Source organism: Tursiops truncatus, chromosome 21 (assembly GCF_011762595.2).
Source record: "Tursiops truncatus isolate mTurTru1 chromosome 21, mTurTru1.mat.Y, whole genome shotgun sequence".
Classification (NCBI taxonomy): Eukaryota; Metazoa; Chordata; class Mammalia; order Artiodactyla; family Delphinidae; genus Tursiops; species Tursiops truncatus.
Genome location: NC_047054.1, coordinates 18,720,559 through 18,738,638, shown reverse-complemented (window position 1 = coordinate 18,738,638; position 18,080 = coordinate 18,720,559). Strand labels below are relative to the sequence as shown.

The 18,080-nt window shown below is 34.2% G+C and overlaps 1 protein-coding gene across 8 annotated transcripts in view; it reads left to right on the top strand.

The window, feature by feature from the left end:
* Positions 1-18,080, top strand: part of TUSC3 (tumor suppressor candidate 3) — a 181,580-nt gene that overhangs the window by 148,163 nt on the left and 15,337 nt on the right. For 4 of the 8 annotated variants that reach the window (XR_012328974.1, XM_019921440.3, XM_019921442.3 and 1 more), the window contains exons 7-8: positions 4,797-4,860; positions 15,931-16,005. The exons of 2 other annotated variants lie outside the window; for them this stretch is intronic. Coding sequence is in view for 5 of the 6 variants with exons in the window: in XM_019921440.3 (XP_019776999.1) it covers positions 4,797-4,860; positions 15,931-16,005 (139 nt within the window). In the remaining variant the exon portion in view is untranslated. The remainder of the gene's footprint in view (positions 1-4,796; positions 4,861-15,930; positions 16,006-18,080) is intronic. 2 more of the 8 variants (XM_073798630.1, XM_073798629.1) reach the window with 1 other exon arrangement.

The following is an 18,080-nucleotide window of genomic DNA, read 5'->3' as shown; positions in this document are numbered from 1 at the left end:
CTTCCATATATAGGATTATCAAAGATTATCATGTGAGCACTAAGAGTGAAAATGTGAATGTCCATTTTCACAGATAAGCCAAAAAAGAGGAAAAATATAAGAGACTATGCTTCAAAAGACAGTGGTCCTTTTCTTGTTTATTTTTTGTTTAAATGCATTTTATAGATTTTTCTTGATAATACCATCTTTTTATCACCTAGTAGCCCCATAAGTAACAAAAAATGATCTGTACCAGGGAAATGAATTAAAGAGAGGTTAAATGGCTTTCCTGGGGGAAAACATTTAATTTATTTGCAAAGCTAGAATAGGGCAAAAGAGAAACTCTGTTCCTGATGCATTTCTTACACCAATCACAGATGATGCAAAATATTCAGTGATATGAAATGCGTGATTTTATTTTTAACACAGAATCACGTAAATTTTAAGCTACATTAGTTTTGTTGTTGTTCTTGAATTTTAGATTACATTTACAATAATGACATGAGAATAGTAATGTTCCTTGATGGTTGATTTTTTTCCCAAAGATAAAAAGGAAAAAAGCCCACATATTTTTTTTTTAATTATACTTTTCATATATATCTGATATGACAGAGTTACCAAAACTTTTGCATTGTAGATTTACATATTCAGTTCATCTCACATCAAAAGCTGTTCTGTTGGATTTTAAAATGAAGAATATAACATAACTTTTCATTTTGAACTTACTACTTTAGTTACCAAAAAAATTCTATGAGAGTAATTATACTGTGCATTTCAAATTTTCTTTCATTAGTGAATAAAAGAAAATCTATAATAAGGCTAGAAATGTGTTCTCAGGAAAATATTAATTACTAAAATTGCTTAGAAGCTGAGTCATAGGGCCTTTTAAGTTTTTGCCGTACACTTGGAAGAAACTTAGTCTTACTGCATTGTCACATTTTTTACCTCAACATTTTGAAAGCACAGTGAATATGAGAAGCTCTCTCATCAGTCATATTATCAGTTTTGTTCAAAAAGTAAAAGGTGCTTCTCCAAACATAGTTTATCCCCAGTAGCTGTCTTACTAGTGTCTGGGGCTTAGGGTTGTTTTGTAGTATCTGCAGAGTCTTCCAGCTCTGCACTCTGTGTTCTCATTGGCTGACCTTCTAGGGAGGGCCAATTATAATGAACTATTTCAGCATATTCTGCTGAGGATTTCCTTAGTATCGATTGGAGCTTTTTGTTCTTGGTGTTCTGTTTTATTACTTTTTCTCCCCCTCCCCTCCCCCCTTTACAATATGTGAACTACCAGTCTTATTGACACTGTAATTCAGGTCAAGCTCATAAGGACAGCCATTTCTTCACTGTACTAGCAGGGCTGACAACTTTTTGTAGAGAAGGGTTTGATTAAGACCAATCATACCCTTCCTAGCCTGGGGAAATCAAACACAGTGGCATTCTTGGCCACCAGGATATAGATAATACCTATTTATATCTCTTAGGTAAATCCAGGAGGACTTCGCCTAGCTATTGAATCATCTATATCACATCTGCCATTTGGTGTAGCAGCCTAGCAAGAACTAGTGCTACCTCAGAGAAGTTTATGTAGTTTGATGAATAAAAAGAGGACCCCTAAGGAAAGGGCTAGGAATATGTAACTGTCAAGAAATGGAGAAATCTTTTATTAGGATGTCAGAGTGCTAAGTACCTCGGGATTTCCACTCGTTTTGTGCACCAGCAGGTGACCCGGATACTCCCATTTGCCAGAAGCCCACCTGCCTGCCCGTCTGCCCACCTGCGTGCTCTCACACTTTGTTTTTACTATAAGACTCAAGTAATTGGTTCCATCTTAAGCAAGATTATAGTGTCATACAGTGGGAAGATCACAGAATACCTTTAAGTACTTCTATTAAATTTAACACTAAATAAATAAGATAGTATATCTTAATAGTTCAAAAGAATCTCTTCCTGGATATTAGTATTCTCAGAAAGAAACTGAGAAGGAAATAATAAAGATGATTTCATTTTAGTTCTGGGTACCTGGGCATACCAAGGAGACTCAGGCCTAGGGTGTCATTACTGCATTCCTACTAACTAATATATCTTAAAATAGCATCTTCTTTATTTAGAGTTACATGGTTAAAAAAAAAAAAAGGATTGATTCTATCATATATAGAAAACGGATCCCTCATTGTCTATAGGCTTTGATCAGGAAAGCAGTGGCTCTTCTACTGGCAAATCTTAAATAGGCAAGATTAACTTTTTTTTTCTTTCTTTTTAAAAAGACTTTATTTTTTTAAGATCAGTTTTAGGTTTACAACAAAGTTGAGAGGAAGGTACTGAGATTGCTTATATATCCCCTGACCTCACACATTTATAGTCTCTCCCATTATCAATATCACTCACCAAAATGGTTTTGTTTTTTTGTTTGTTTTTTTACCAAGGACAAACCTACACTGACACATCATAATCACCCAAAGTGTATAGTTTACCTTAGAGTTCACTCTTGGTGGTGTACATTCTATGGGTGGAAACTTAGATTACTGATTTCAGATCTTTCTTCTTTTCTAATATATGCATTCAATGCTATGAATATCCCCCAAGCACTGTTTTCATTACATTCCACAATTTTGATAAGTTGTTTTTCATTTTCATTTAGTCGAAATATTTTTAAATGTCTCTTGAGATTTCTTCTTTAACCCATTTGTTATTTAGAAGTGTTCTGTTTTTTTTGTGGGAGGGATGAGAATTAATTACTTAAACTTAAAGACATAAGTTTATTTAAGAGCAATGAGGGAACTCTCTTGACTTCTTGGAAGTGTTGCCAAAGAAAATACAGGATTTTCATCCTACATTCTGATTTTATGTTGATAATAAATCATCATGTTTTCTTCTTTTTGCTATTGCAGTACTTCTGTTGCAAAGAATGAGAGTCATATGCTAGACGAGTGAGAGATTATCACTTAAATATTTTCTTAAATTTCAAGTGTCTGCTCTTCTTGTACTGGGAGATAGTAAATAAGGGACTGAAAAAAGCTGAAAGGATTCACACAGGTAATTTTTCATGACGTATGCAAGAAGGGGGAAAGAAAACGAGCAAATAAAATTTCATAACTAATTTGAGTCAAACTGCATGAAAAGACTGGACAGAAAGAATTCATGTAGATGGTAAATTATAATCACAACAGCATTTCCTTTAGCTGTTGACAAGCTCTTGGTTCATTCTGCAATCATGTACTTTAAAAATGAAAGAAGGGACCAAAAGTGCTTTTGTGGATTTGACCTTGAACTGAAACTGTCATTTGGGTAACAGCAGGCACTATCAAACCTTAGTCTTCATTTGCCATTTTCTTGGTGTCATAAATGCTTCTTTTTAAATAAGTTACATTTTTTTCAGTGATCAGAATTCAGAATCACATCTCTCTGGGATTGGTGTGAGCACTTTTTTTTTTCTTGTAAGGAACTTATGCCAAAGCATACTACTTTGTTACAGTTATTAGAATTAAATGATATTGCATGTAGAGCTTGTGTTAAACACAATGAGTGCTTGATAAATGGTAGTTGTTATTAGCACTTGGTATGGTTGTATTTGTTATTATCTATGCTGTTACAGTTATTAGAATAAAACCTTCATTTCTTAGTTCTGAAGATCTTAGTTTCTAATCAGATGAAGTAATGTCAAGCACATGGCTTATAGTATTTTATTTGTCTTGCTACACTGCTGTCATTGATTGGTAAATATTTAATAGAATAAAAAGAAAACACGCATAATAGGATTCCTCAGAAGCTATAATGTGAATAAACCAGAAACGGCTATTTTTTAGTCAGTTTGCTTGAAGCTGTGATTTAAAAATATATCCAAACACAACATTGGATGAGGCAGCTGCACTACAAATGACTGAGAAATTAGAGATGGAAACAAAGACAGTTTAGATCAGAGTATCAAGAGTAGCCTTTGCACGGAAATACCAAGACAGAATTGATGACAATATACACAAGACTGTATATGCTTCTGCAAGATCATAGGAATCATCTAATCCAGTTCCTAGTTTTCTAGATGAGGGGATATTGAATATCTGAGAGATTTGGTGACATGCCCAGGGTTGAGGACAAGATGGAATAACTTTCCGACTCCTAGTTAAATACTCTTTCCATTAAAGCAGAAATACTGTGGGAATCAGCAAAATATCCTGGATGGAGATTTTTGTCAAATTTCTATAACTGGTATCAACTAATAGAGTTCTTACTAGGTATAGGACACTGTACATTTCTCAATGGGGTTAAACGATTATAGTAATTATATTTTGAAAAAAATCAGTTGAAATTCTCTAATAAAATGAATGCATTGATAAAGCTATCTCCTTATTTTTAAAACTTTGATAATGTGGAAAAGAGTCATATAACTTCTGATAGGTCATTTTCTACCTACTTTGAAGGATGGAGAGTCATTAGACTTAGTTGCTCTAATTTGTACCTTATGCTTATATTAAGTACATTTTACAGTAACTCTGGAAGAATCATTACATTGTACGTATGTGTTTGTGGTAAAACCTTTTAACAAATTATATTAAGTTTACTTCTGATGTTAGGTTGCTTTCTACAGTTTACAGTTACATCAGCCAGCAACATTTTCATCTGTTATTTCTAGTTTACTATAATTATTTTATTCAAAAATAACTAATAATTATTTTATTCAAAAACTATAAATAAAGGCTTAATTCATAGATTCATCCATTGTTTATCTTCAAGGCATAAAACATGCAATACAAAGAAAAAAATCTACCCAACATCTGCTTTTGCCCAGATTGTAATTTTCGCTTCTTTGTCTTGTTTTATAGAGCTACATCCATGGGAGCAGCCAGGCTCAATTCGTGGCAGAGTCACACATTATTCTGCTACTAAGTATCCTTTAAAACACAGATGGACTGAAAAGGACAAAGCAAAGCTGCATGCTATCAAATTGATTTTTTTCTAATATCAAGACTTTCAAGACATTAAATTTTAAACTTTACCATTTGACTAATTTTCTAATTCCTATGCTGATTATTTTTTCTTGCATTGTAATTTTTTAAATTCTGAATCATTAACAGACTGTAATTTTCTCTTTTTTTTTTAACTGACTACTGAATTATGAAGAATAGCTTTTGCTCTGCATTGATTATCTCTGGCTAGAGTTTTTTGTGACGTTTGTATGGTTTTCCCCTTTAGGATCTTAATGGGGAGAAAAAAGTGTCCTATGATATAAAAAGCAGGATAAAAAAATTATCTTAGTACTGGTTCCCTTAAATATTATAGTAAGTGAGAAGAGGGAGATTTAGGATAATTCGACATCTTTTTGGAACATGGAAGACTAAATGTTATGAATCAGATAACAGTACAATTTATGGTTTAGAGGTAGAAGGGTAAAGAAGATAGCAGGATAGGAAAGAGGTAAGGTTCATGTCTAAAAACTAAATATTACTAGAATGAAGTAAGGTTACTTTTAGGGCAAAAGACTGTACTTTGGGGGAACACTGACATTTGTGTGAGTCCTGTGGAAATATTTGTATGTTAAATTTAGTGTTGAAAGTGTTGAGTCATTATCGGGATTTAGAGTGTGCCTTATAGTGTCATTTATAAAATTTGATTACTCTCCTGGTTACTGAGATTCATATTCAAATGAAGCAGTCTAGACCAAATTTTCCAGTATTTGATGTAACCATAACTATTTAAACCTTTAAGGATTCTTAGGACTCACCTAGGCCAAAACTTTATTTTATAGCTAGGAAAACTAAAACCGACAAGATTTAATGGACTTGCCTTAGGTTGGAGGAAGAACTAGGATTAGAATTGTTTTGTTTTGTTTTTAATAGTCTATTGGTTGTACAGGTTTTATATATATTATTGTATTATTATTTATAGGATTTCATGAATAAGTGTCAGTCATGACATCTTGAAGTTTTAAATTTTATTCTGGGTGGAAAAGACTATCTTTTAATAGCATTAAAGCTTTGTATTTTATTACTTTGTTGTGCTATAACAGTGCACTCTTTAATCCACCTAGCAAATATGTATATGCCACCTCTAGTTCTCTTTTACTTGCATAATATGTTCTGGACAGTGCATCAGGTGCCAGGATATACTGAGACTTGTATTAACTATAGTGGAGGAAAGGAGTGGGAAGTTCTTAAAAGCACTCCCAATTCTCAAGAAACTCACAAACTTCCTCATTTGTAACACCAGGTTTAGTAAACTAACCGCACGGCACCTCTCTGTGGAATATGAGATAACTAGCACAAAGAAGTCATCTAGCACTCACTAAAGGCTTTGGTTTTTCCTGTTGTATTTTTTCCCATCTTTCTCACTCAAAACTTTGCTGGTCATAGATACCATGCATAAACATTTACTGGTTGATTCTTTTAACATTTGGCAAAGGCGTAGATGACCAGAAACAAAACAAACAAAACAAAAACATAGTCCTATGGTATTTATCAGAATTCTAAAGGTTATACTGGGAACATAATGGATTAATTTTTCTGGAGTGTGATTCACTGAGCCCATTAATCATGTGTAATTAACAAGATAGTAAAATGATACCTTTGGAAAATCTGACCTTGGAAATGAAGCTTTAAATGAGATTTTAAGACTCCATTTTCTATTAGAGGGGAACTAAACACTATCTTTTTGAAACTCACCAAACAACATCGACCATCTTCTTCCTCTGTATCAGTTCTCAACATTTTTATTCCTTTCATCCTTGGCTACTCATACTTGAGTGCATTTCATGGAACTGTGCATATCTGTAACCCATTCCTTGCATTTACTTAATTACCTATGTGCTTTGTGGCTTCACAATTAAGAAGGTACTATGATGAGTATTTTTTGCTCTAGTCTGTCTCAGATTGTTTACTTAAATGGAGGTATTTCCAATTCCATTCTCAAATTTTGTGATCTTGATAAGTTAACTACGTGGTTTCTCTTTTCCAGCTTTCATAGGATAAGAGATTAATACTTTCTGCACATTTAGAGGGAATTGAGGTGAGGAAATAAAATATTTGCAAATACATTTCTAGGAACATCTCATCCTTATTAAAAAAATTAAGGGTAATGCCATATTTGCTCTTAATTTATCTTTTAATTATATAAGTTAATTTATGAAGTAAAACACATTTGTGTTAAAACACAGTACAGTAATCCCCCCACAAGTCCATAGGAAATACGTTCCAAGACCACCCGCAGTGGATGCCTGAAACTGTGGATAGTACCGAACCCTACATATACTATATTTTTCCTATACATACATACCTATGATAAAGGTTAATTTATACATCAGGCACAGTAAGAGAATATCCAAACTGCCAGCATCACTACTCTTGTGCTTTGAGGCCATTATTAAGTAAAAAGGGTCACTTGAACACAAGCACTGTGATCCCACGACAGTTTATCTGGTAACAAGATGGCTACTAAGTGACAAATGAATGGGTAGTGAATGCGGCGTGGATACTCTGGACAAAGGGATGATTGACATCCGGGTGGGACAGGGCAGGAAGGTGTGAGATTGCATCATGCTACTCAGAATGACATTTAAATCTCAATTTAAAACTTACGAATTATTTTGGAATTTTCCATATGATGTTTTTGGACTGTGGGTAACTGAAACCACAGAAGAGAACCTCCAGAAAAGGGCGAATATGGACTGGAGGTAACTTTTTGGTTCTTATTTGTATGGACTTTTTTTTTGTCTTTTCTATCTGATTTCAATCCATGATGTGGCATTTTAGCAGTATACTTTATTCCAAACAGCCTATAAATACATCAGGAGTACCTAGCAAAAGGAATGAAAAGGTGTGTTTGAGACCATCATTCCATTGTATGGCAGGAATTCCCCAAGGTTTCATTTCCTGGCTCACTGACATCAAGCTGAGATTTAGGATGCAAAGAAATTTCACAAACATTATGAAGTCTTCCATGTAGATTTTTTTTTTTTAACATCCTTATTGGAGTATAATTGCTTTAACAGTAATACACAGAATTAAAAGCCCCTATTTTCTTTCTGCTACTGGTAACTATTTGTTGCTTTATCGCTCCTGTTATTTTTATTTACAGGTATCTATGAAAAGAGAAAATGTCTTTCAAAATGGTGGACTCATTAAAATTATCAGTAAAAGTTTAATAGAAGCCAGTATCTAATAATTTCTTTTTTTATATATACTTTATGATTTTACTTTTCTTTGGCAGAGTCTACCGATATTGTTTAAACTTATCATGTAATTTTTTTGTAATTTGCATGTATATTTTTTCTCTTTAAACAACAACAACAAAAAAGGTAAATTCCAGGTGGTTGCTTTTTGTTTAGAGAACATTTATGCCTTTTGGTTTTCTCTTCCTAATTTAGTAAGCGAGATCATTAGATGCAATTGCTATATACAAAATTTTATTGAAAAGAAACCTAAGAAACAACAGATGGATTCATTTGCTATCATAGGTTATTGATTCACATTTAGTAAAAGTAAGATTTTTCTCCCTTTTAGTAGTGTTTTATTTCAGTACCTTATGGGGGTGCGGGGGGAGAACAGTCCTAAGTAGTCTTTGAGAGAAAACTATTTTAAAAAGGAATAAAAAAATGTTATGACGTTTTAATAAGGAATATACGAACTAAGACTAACTCATATAATCCTTTATATTTTTCCAAGTAAAATATTTTTTTAATTTTTAATTTAGTTATGTAATGAAAATATAAGGTATTTGCTGTTTGCAAGAAGGTAGACTGATAGAGAAATCATTTTAATCTGGTATGCCAGATCCTATAATCAGTGCTTGGAAGGAGCAACTTGATGCCTGCAGAAGTTGAATGGACTTTTCAGCTGGGTTTTGATACAGCAGAAAAAGGGTTTCTCCCCACGTGGAGAATGAGTGAGCGAGAATATTCCAGTGGAAGGTGCAACAGGTACAAAAACATAAAATGAGAGAGTATTCTCAAACTGTGAAGGGCAGATTGATGAAAGGTTAGTTGGCTGGATAATGAATATCTTCCCATACCTTGCTAAGAAATTTCAATCACCAAGATACGTTATATGTGCTGGGTGAAACAAGACACATGAATGAGTTCCAGGATTGGCTTTATACTGTCAAGTATACAAATTCTGACCTGTCCCTTAATTCTGCATATCCTCTAAGTTCTGTAATCTCAAGAAGATGACATGAGATTAATGTCAATTGGAAGTAAAAGTTCTGAAATAAAAGGCAAAGGTTTTACTAGCAATAATAACAGTTTTAAAATATTTAAGAACATGTATTCTTACATGGTTCATATTTGCTTTTCCTATGAGAAAAATATTTGTTTTCCATTTATTATGAAAGAGTATGATTTTACTCTGATTTGTTTTCAATCTATGATAGAGAGCAAATATTTCTTTTATTTTAATGTGTTATATCCAAGGAGAAACATACTGTAGAAGAAAATTAGTGACGGATGCAAGTTGATAGTTTAGATTTAGATAGAAGACCAAGTCTTCTATTATGTGCTGACTTTTTTCAACATTTGTTTGCATTTATCTTTAAATTGACAATCCTGATTCTCTTCTTAGGAGCAACAGTAAACCCAACATCATGTGCAATTGAGATTGGATTATAATGTAATGCAAATGTATGTGTCACCAGTTCAGTAGGATGCTCACTGCCTCTGGGTTTTGTATATAATTTACACAAACAGCAACTTCTGTTTTATGTAGGATCATATCAATATTTTGACTTTTTTCGTGGTAAGGTGATTGACAGGATAAAGAGAGAAACTGGGGAGTACACAGTAGTTGAGTGTATATTGCTATGATATTAATCAATGCAAATGTGCAAAGTAATACATGAAGTAGAACAAGGGTGTGTGTGGGGGGGGGGGCATAGGCATTAACAATCTCAGAGCAATAGAAAAAGTCTCAGGAACATTATAATTTATCTAGTGTATATTTACATCTCTTTTATTCTCTTTTAATGTTGAGACTCTTTATAAGCATAGTCAAATGGTTACACCCATCAGTTTAATGACAGAAAAGCATCTGTTATTCCAGAGTCAGACACAGAATCTCTTAGAGATTTGTAGGACCTTTCGTTAGTCATTCAGCCTTCCACCCAATGAAGGAAGACCTACACATTAACTCTGACAGATAATCTTCAAGCTTATTCCTCTGTCTATAAATCAGTCCTTTATCTAAGAATGTTTATGTTACCAATGTGATTTTTTTTCCCGAAATGATAAGTATTATGTAGGCTCTACAGTTTTAGCCAAAACTGTTTTCAGTGATACAGTAGAACTTAAGCTAAATAATTCTCAATACTCAAAGTCCTTAAGTTTAAAAGTATCTTTAAATAAAAGAGGAGGGGTTGGCAAGTTTAAAGCCATTTTAGTTTAATTCATATATCTTAATTACAGCCATCAAGTTTAAAGTAGGTTCACAGCTCATTCCTTGTTAAAGCCTACTCACTTTTGCGGGAAACATTCTGAGTACAAACTCACACTTGGTTCCTGACCCTGCTGTTTTCTAATAAAATATTTTATCTTGGAGTTGTACATAACACCTGTATCTAGTAATCCCTTTGCTTTAAAATTCCTACTTCAAGATCATAACACAAGGGTTTACTAAGTTTTTCATTTCTTTATTTTCACATAAGAGCAAAGCTAACTTCCTCTCAGACATAATAGTTTATAGTATCTTTGGCATGGTCTTTTAGATCCTCTATAGCAAGGGTTGGCAAACTAGGACCAGCAAGGGCCAAATCCAGCCTGTCTTTTTTTTTTTTTTTTTCTTTGCGGTACGGAGTTCTCTCACTGTTGTGGCCTCTCCCGTTGCGGAGCACAGGCTCCGGACGCACAGGCTCAGCGGCCATGGCTCACGGGCCTAGCCGCTCCGCAGCATGTGGGATCTTCCCGGACCAGGGCACGAACCCGTCCCCTGCATTGGCGGACGGATTCTCAACCACTGCGCCACCAGGGAAGCCCCTGTCTACTATTTTTATAAATAAAGTTTTATTGGAACACAGCCACACCTTTTCATTTGCGTATTGTCTATGATTACTTTGCACTACAATAGCAGAGTTGAGTAGTAACAATACACCATACAGCTTGCATAGCCCAAAATATTTACTTTCTGGCCCTTTAGATAAAAAGTTTGCAAACTACTGCTATGTAGAATATGAATAGTAGAAAACAAAAACCCACAACAACCTCATTACCCCAAGACAGTTGCTTTCAACTTTTTATTATCTTTCTTTCCCTGCATTTCTCTTATTTAAAGAGATGAGATTATATTGTTTTTGAACATTTTCACTTGACATAAAATTTTATGCTTATACATTATGTTAAAATAGATTTAGCTATTTTGTTCCTTTGCTTCTCCCTCATTATTTTCATCTAACCCTCTCATCATCCTTACTTCATTACTTCTATGTTCTTTTGGTTTCCAACTTTTAGACACTAGCTTTGTGGCTTTGCACAAGTTATTTGGACCTCTCTGGTGGCTTCAGTTTCCTTGTTTGTAAACCGAGGATAATAATGATCTTCCAGTATCTACATACATCAAAGAGTAGTTCAAAGAGTAGTTGGTACTGGGTAAGATAGTGAACAAAACAAAGTTCCTACCCTTTGGGGGCTAACATTTGTAGTGACAGGACAGAGACAATAAGTAAATAAAAAAGATATGGAATCTAAAATTTCTTTAAAAAAACAATGTTAATAGAGAAAAACAAAGCAGGAAAAAGTAGTACAGAGTTCAAGGGAGGCTTCTCTGATGTCATTGGAGCAAAAACCTAAAGGAAGTGAGGGAGTGAGTTACATGGACATTGGGGGGAAAGAGTATTCAAGCAGTGGGGTAGCAGTTGCAAAGATCCTGAGGCAGAGGGGTTCCTCTTGTTGGCAGAATACCAAGGGCATAAGTCAGAGCAATCAAGGGCAGAGAAGTATAGGAAGTGGGTCAGGATATAAATCAGGTACAGCCTTGGTGTCATTTTGAGGTCTTTAGATTTTACTCAGAGTGAGATGGAAAGCTATTAGAGTGCTCTGAGGAGAAGAATGGCATTACCTGACTGACTTTAACGATATATTAGAAAGTCCATACTATCTAAGGCAATCTACAGATTCAATGCAATTCCTTTCAAAACACTAATGGCATTTTTTCACACAACTAGAACAAATAATCCTAAAATTTGCATGGAACTGCAAAAGACCCTGATTAGCCAAAGCGACCTTGAGAAAGAATGACAAAGCTGGAGGTATCATGCTCCCTGATATCAAACTATATTAAAAAGCTATGGTAATATTATAAAAACAGTATGGTATGAGCACAAAAACGGACACATAGATCAGTGGAACAGAGAGCCCAGAAATAAACCTGTGCACTTATGGTCAGTTAACCTACAAAGTAGGCAAGAATATACAATGGGGAAAAGACTACCCCTTTAATAAATGGTGTTGGGAAAACTGGACAGCTACATGCTAAAAATGAAACTGGACCACTTTCTCACACGATATACAAAAATAGATTCAAAATGGATTAAAGACCTGAAACTAGAATACTCCTAGAAGAAAACATAGGCACTATGCTCTGTGACATAGGTCTTAGTGTTAATTTTTTGGATCTGTCTCCTCAGGCAAGGGAAACAAAAGCAAACAAGTGGGACTACATCAAACTAAAAATCTTTTGCACATTGAAAAAAACCATCAACAAAATGAAAAGGTAGCCTACTGAATGGGAGAAGATATTTGCAAATCATATATCCAATAAGGGGTTAATATCAAAATAAAGAAGTCATACAACTCAGTATCAAAAAGCAAACAACCTAATTAAAAAATGGGCAGAGGACTTGAAGAGGACTTCCTCTTTTCTAAGGAAGACATATGATGGGCAACAGACACATGAAAAGATGCTCTACATCGCTAATCATCAAGAAACCGCAAATAAAATCGACGATAAGATACCACCTCACACCCATCAGAATGGCTATCATCAAGAAGTTAATAAATAGCAAGTGTTGGCGAGGATGTGGAGAAAACAGAACCCTTGTGCACTGTTGGTGGGAATCTAATTTGGCACAGCCACTATGGAAAACAGTATGGAAGTGCCTCAAAAAAATTAAAAATAGAACCAGCATATGATTCAGCAATTTTACTTCTGGATATTTTATTTACCTGAAGAAAACAAAAACACTAATTCTGAAATATATATGCACCTGTGTTCATTGTAGCATTATTTACAATAAGCAAGATATGGAAGCAACCAAAGTGACCATCAATGGATGAATGGATAAAGAAGATATGGTGTGTGTGTGTATGTGTGTGTATACACACACACACACCATATATATATGTGCATATATATATGTATATATACACAATGGCATATTACTCAACCATTAAATAAAAAGAAATCTTGCCATTTGCAACAACATGGATGGATCTGAAGAGTATCACACTAAGTGAAATAAGTCAGAGAAAGACAAATACCTTATGATCTCATTTGTATGCAGAATCTAAAAAACAAATGAACAAAACAGAACAAATCAAAAACAGACTCATAGATACAGAGAACAGGGTGGTTGCCAGAGGGCAGGTGGGTGATGGGTTGGGCAAAACAGGTGAAGGAGATTAGGAGGTACAAGCTTACAGTTTTAAAAATAGTCATGGGGATGTAATACACAACATAAGGAGTATGGTTGATAATATTGTAGTAATTTTGTATGGAGGGGATAGTTACTAGATTTACTGGTGGCAATCATTTCCTAGTGTATTTAAATGTCCAGACACTATGTTGTATACCTGAAACTAACATAATATCGTATATTTCAATTAAGAAAAGATAGAGAATATTTCTAAGACTTAGGGGTAGGAATTAATTTCATAAGCAAGAAACAATAACCAAAGCTCATAAAAGAATAATAATTTTGACCATACTAAAACGCAAACCTTCTGCATAACTAAAAAATTTAGAAGACAAGTAGAAGAATCTATATGCAACACTTCAATCAATTCATATCCAGAAAAAAGTGAAGCATTTTCTAAGTTAATAAGAAAAGTATGCTTTTGGAAAAATGGACAAATAAGCACTACACAAAAGATTAAACAAAAAAGAATTAACATATCAAAAGATACTCAGACTCACTATTGATACAGATCCCCACTCAACAACTGGATAAAATCAATAGTTCAGCAATACCAACATAACGTTTCTTCGGCAATGTTAAGAGAAATGGAAACTCTTAACACTACTTGTTTTACAGAATATGATCATACCTAGTAAATTTGAAAATACCCATATCAGCCTCTCAAAAACTCTACCTCTAGGCGTAGACCCTAGAAAAATATTGCACGTGTACATGTGAAAAGACAGTCTTTGTAGGAGTATTTGAAATAGCAAACATTTGGAAACAAATGCCCATCAGTAAGATGAAGCAATAACATGTGGTACACTCTTATAAAAATCTTACACTTTTTTAACAACATTGTTTGAATTTGTGTGAAGTTCAAAAGCAATCAGATGAGCAGCATGTAGGTCACATAGTTTACATCATAATAATGCAGCAATTTACAGAGAGACAGTAGTAAAAATAACACATATGAAGATATATTAACAGGGATATGTTACACTTGAGTGACCATAGTTAATATCCAATAAAATATAATTTGCTTAATAAATAACTTCTCGCTAAGTGCATATTTATGTCTATGTGTACTAGTAATACACACACACATATATTATGTACACATGGGTGTTCATGTATTCAGTTTTACCCTGAGAATATTGAATATATGGCTTTACTCTCATTAAAATTTTAAAGCATTTAACTTTTAAAACTTGTTTTCCCCAGAAATAAAAATAGTGTGATTTTCCCCAGTTTTATAAAGGAATTTTGGAAGCTACTGAGCAGATGGTGTCATAAAAGAAATATTTGTTTCGTTTATATTATCTACATAAAATCATTTTTAAGTGTCATTTATATTTTGAATATTTATAAAAAATGTTTCTGTGATAGTTAAAATAATCCAGAACTCTGAATTTTCAGTAGATCAAATATGTACATAAATGTATAGATTAGAATTTTACATGAATATAAAAGGGTGTTGGCAAAAAAAGATGAAAGGAGAACCCTAATTTAATTCCTTATTAAGGATCTACATCAGTCCTATCAGCCTGCTCCAGAGAACTAAGTTAAGCAGTCAAAATTCCCTGTGTATCCGCCGTTTGAGTGATACAAGCTTTTAATTTTTCAATCATTACTGACAACCTCCTATGACTCTGGACTCGAGGGAGTTTATATCAGTAAATTGTCCAAAACACCTTAAGAATAATGAATCCTTAAAGTCCACAAACTAACATACTTCTAGTGCAAAACATTCATTCTGTTACCTTGTCCTTTCAGGCCATGACGACATGATTGAAACACAAAGAACTTAGTAATTATCTAAATTTCAGAGGTTTTCAAACTGTGTTATTGTGGATTTCCTAAAAGTTTCGTGGTATACATGTGTGTCGGGCAGGGAGATGGTATGCATGGGGCTGGTAGTGGCTTTTTCTCTTGGATGCATTGTGCGTCCAACAGAGGTTGGTTGGTTGGACCCATGCTGAATATATTCTAATTTTCTATGATTGCCAATAAATTGTTATTCTAATTGTAACTGGTGTATACCTTTATGTATAATGTGAAATATCATTATTGGTTTTGAGAGTTTATAATTCATATGCACTATGAAAGTTCTGGAATTTAAGGGCATTTAGAATTAGACCTTTAAAATCTCAAAGTTTCAGGTTATACAGTCTAAAAATTAAGGCATATTTAAATACACAAAGAGTGGTAATCTTATGTTATATAAAGAGAATAAATTGCATTTACCTCTGTGTGCATTTGTAATTTAATCATTCTGGGACAGAACACATTGTGTTCAGATCCAGAAAAATTAATAGATTTTATTTGCATCTATTTCTACTGTTTCCTTGACAACTACTATAGACGCTGCTATCACCATGGGGATGGTTCTTCTAAATGAAGCGGCAACATCCAAAGGCGATGTTGGAAAAAGACGGAGTAAGTCTCTGTGTTGGTATTTTTCTAAGTCTGTTTTAGTCTTAAGCTTCATTTAAATCAAATGGGAAATAGATAAAAGTCCTTTGTAAATGAACTTCTAAAGAAATGTTCTGGTTTGAAGACAGTTGTGGTGTTCCTTACTTTTTTCTGTTTCTTGGATGTGTGTGTGGCAAATACTTAAAAATACATTTCTTCCAAAATGGGACTGGGTGATTTTCTGTGGAACTGGATATAAAGAAGAGCTCTTATTCACCCTTGGTTGGGGTGCTCTGACGCATCTCTGCTGAAGCTGTAGTCTCTGTAGTCATGTCCACCCTACAGGAAGAGGTGGAAAATTCTGTGGGCAGAGTCTTCAGAGGTTTTACTGGCTAATGATATGTTTTCCTGTGCCACAACAATCAGGTATGCATTCAAGGACAGACTCAGAGAGAGAAGTTTTTGCATAGATCTTGTACCCTGAAATACTATACTTCCGATTACCTTCAAAACCTCCTTTTAGCAACATTTAGAAAGGGGGCATTTCGTGATACCATGTTTTCCAGTGTCTTTGCCTTTTCCAATGATATTCCAAGATTTACAACTCTACCAACTCCCAGCACTATGTCTTAACAAGGTGACTACATTTTATCCTTTGACAGAACTGTTCCTCGAAGGGAGTTGTAGAAAAAGAATACATGTTTATAAAGTAACATATATTTGGCAGGAAAAGGGAAAAAACACATGGGAAAAATCTTCTGCCCTGAGGAGCAGAGAGAGGTTAGGAAAGGACAGACAGCCTTACATTCAGTATTTCCCGCCACAGATCTTTCTATAATTAATATAAAGTCCCCAGGTGAGCTTACGATTATGCTTCCAGAAACCTATAATTAAGATTTTTCTCAATATGCTTTGCATTTCTGAACCCTTTTTAAAACCCAGAATGTATGCGTGAGGAACACAGGCATCTGGAAAAGACTCATAATTTATTAAGAAGTTTAAAATAAAATCCAGACTTATTTTTTATGGGAATTTTAGTTATGGTGACATGTATGTAAATCAGTCATAGTGATTTCTAAATATAATTCTTAGGTATCTTAAGTGTTGAAATGTTTTGGATGTAACAGACACTTTAGTCTACCCTCTGTTTTCCCATGACGCCATCTATACACTGTTAGAAAGAAACTACACAAGCGACGAACGCATTACTTTCTTTAGTTAATCATTGCTCAGAACATCATTTTATGATTTATGTTTTGAATAAAGAATGTGACGTTCTTGGGACTGGCAAGTAATATTTATAAGGACAAATTCTTATGTGTTTATATATTTATCATGTATCCTTCATATTAAAATAGTAAGAAATATGTAATTTTTAAATTGCAGGTCTATAATTATATATATATAAATAATCACTCCAGCCCCCACCCACTGCCAGTTTATTTATTTGTGTGTCTGTGTGTGTGTGTGAGTGTGTGTGTGTGTGAGTGTGTGTGCGTGTGTGTGCGTGGGGGGGCGAGAAACAGACAGAAGGGGTGGAGAATGGGAAATATATTTTTTAAATTATCCCTTTTGACTCCAGTGTGATTTTTATTTTTGATATAATACAAGTACTGTGATTATTATTGCCCAGGTCAGAATGCGTCTGTGTCGTCATAGCATTTTCTTCTCACAAGTATGTTATCTCGTATGGGCTGCAGTGGTTTGTTGGGTCATTACTGACTCCTGTCTCGGGTCCTCTCCCCTACGTGCGAGTACTTGAGTAGCATCATTTTGTTCCACTGCATAGAATCAAGTAATATACTCTGTCTTACTTGATCACGTTTTGAGGCTTATTTTCCATCAAACACAATCAGATGAGGCTACCAAAAGCGGCAAAGGGAGTGAAAAAGTGTTTTACTCAGCTTCTGGAGAAAAAGACAGAGGAAAGGAAGAAGTATTTGGTAATGCCAAATGTAGGAAGTAGAAAGTAAAGCATCATGTCATTAATTCTGGGTTTACTAAGATTATTGTAAGCACAGTTGCTATGTCTAGTGGCTAGTGTCTGTCATACTTGGACATTCCACAATCTCAGGAAAAAAAGGTGTTTTTCATTTCTG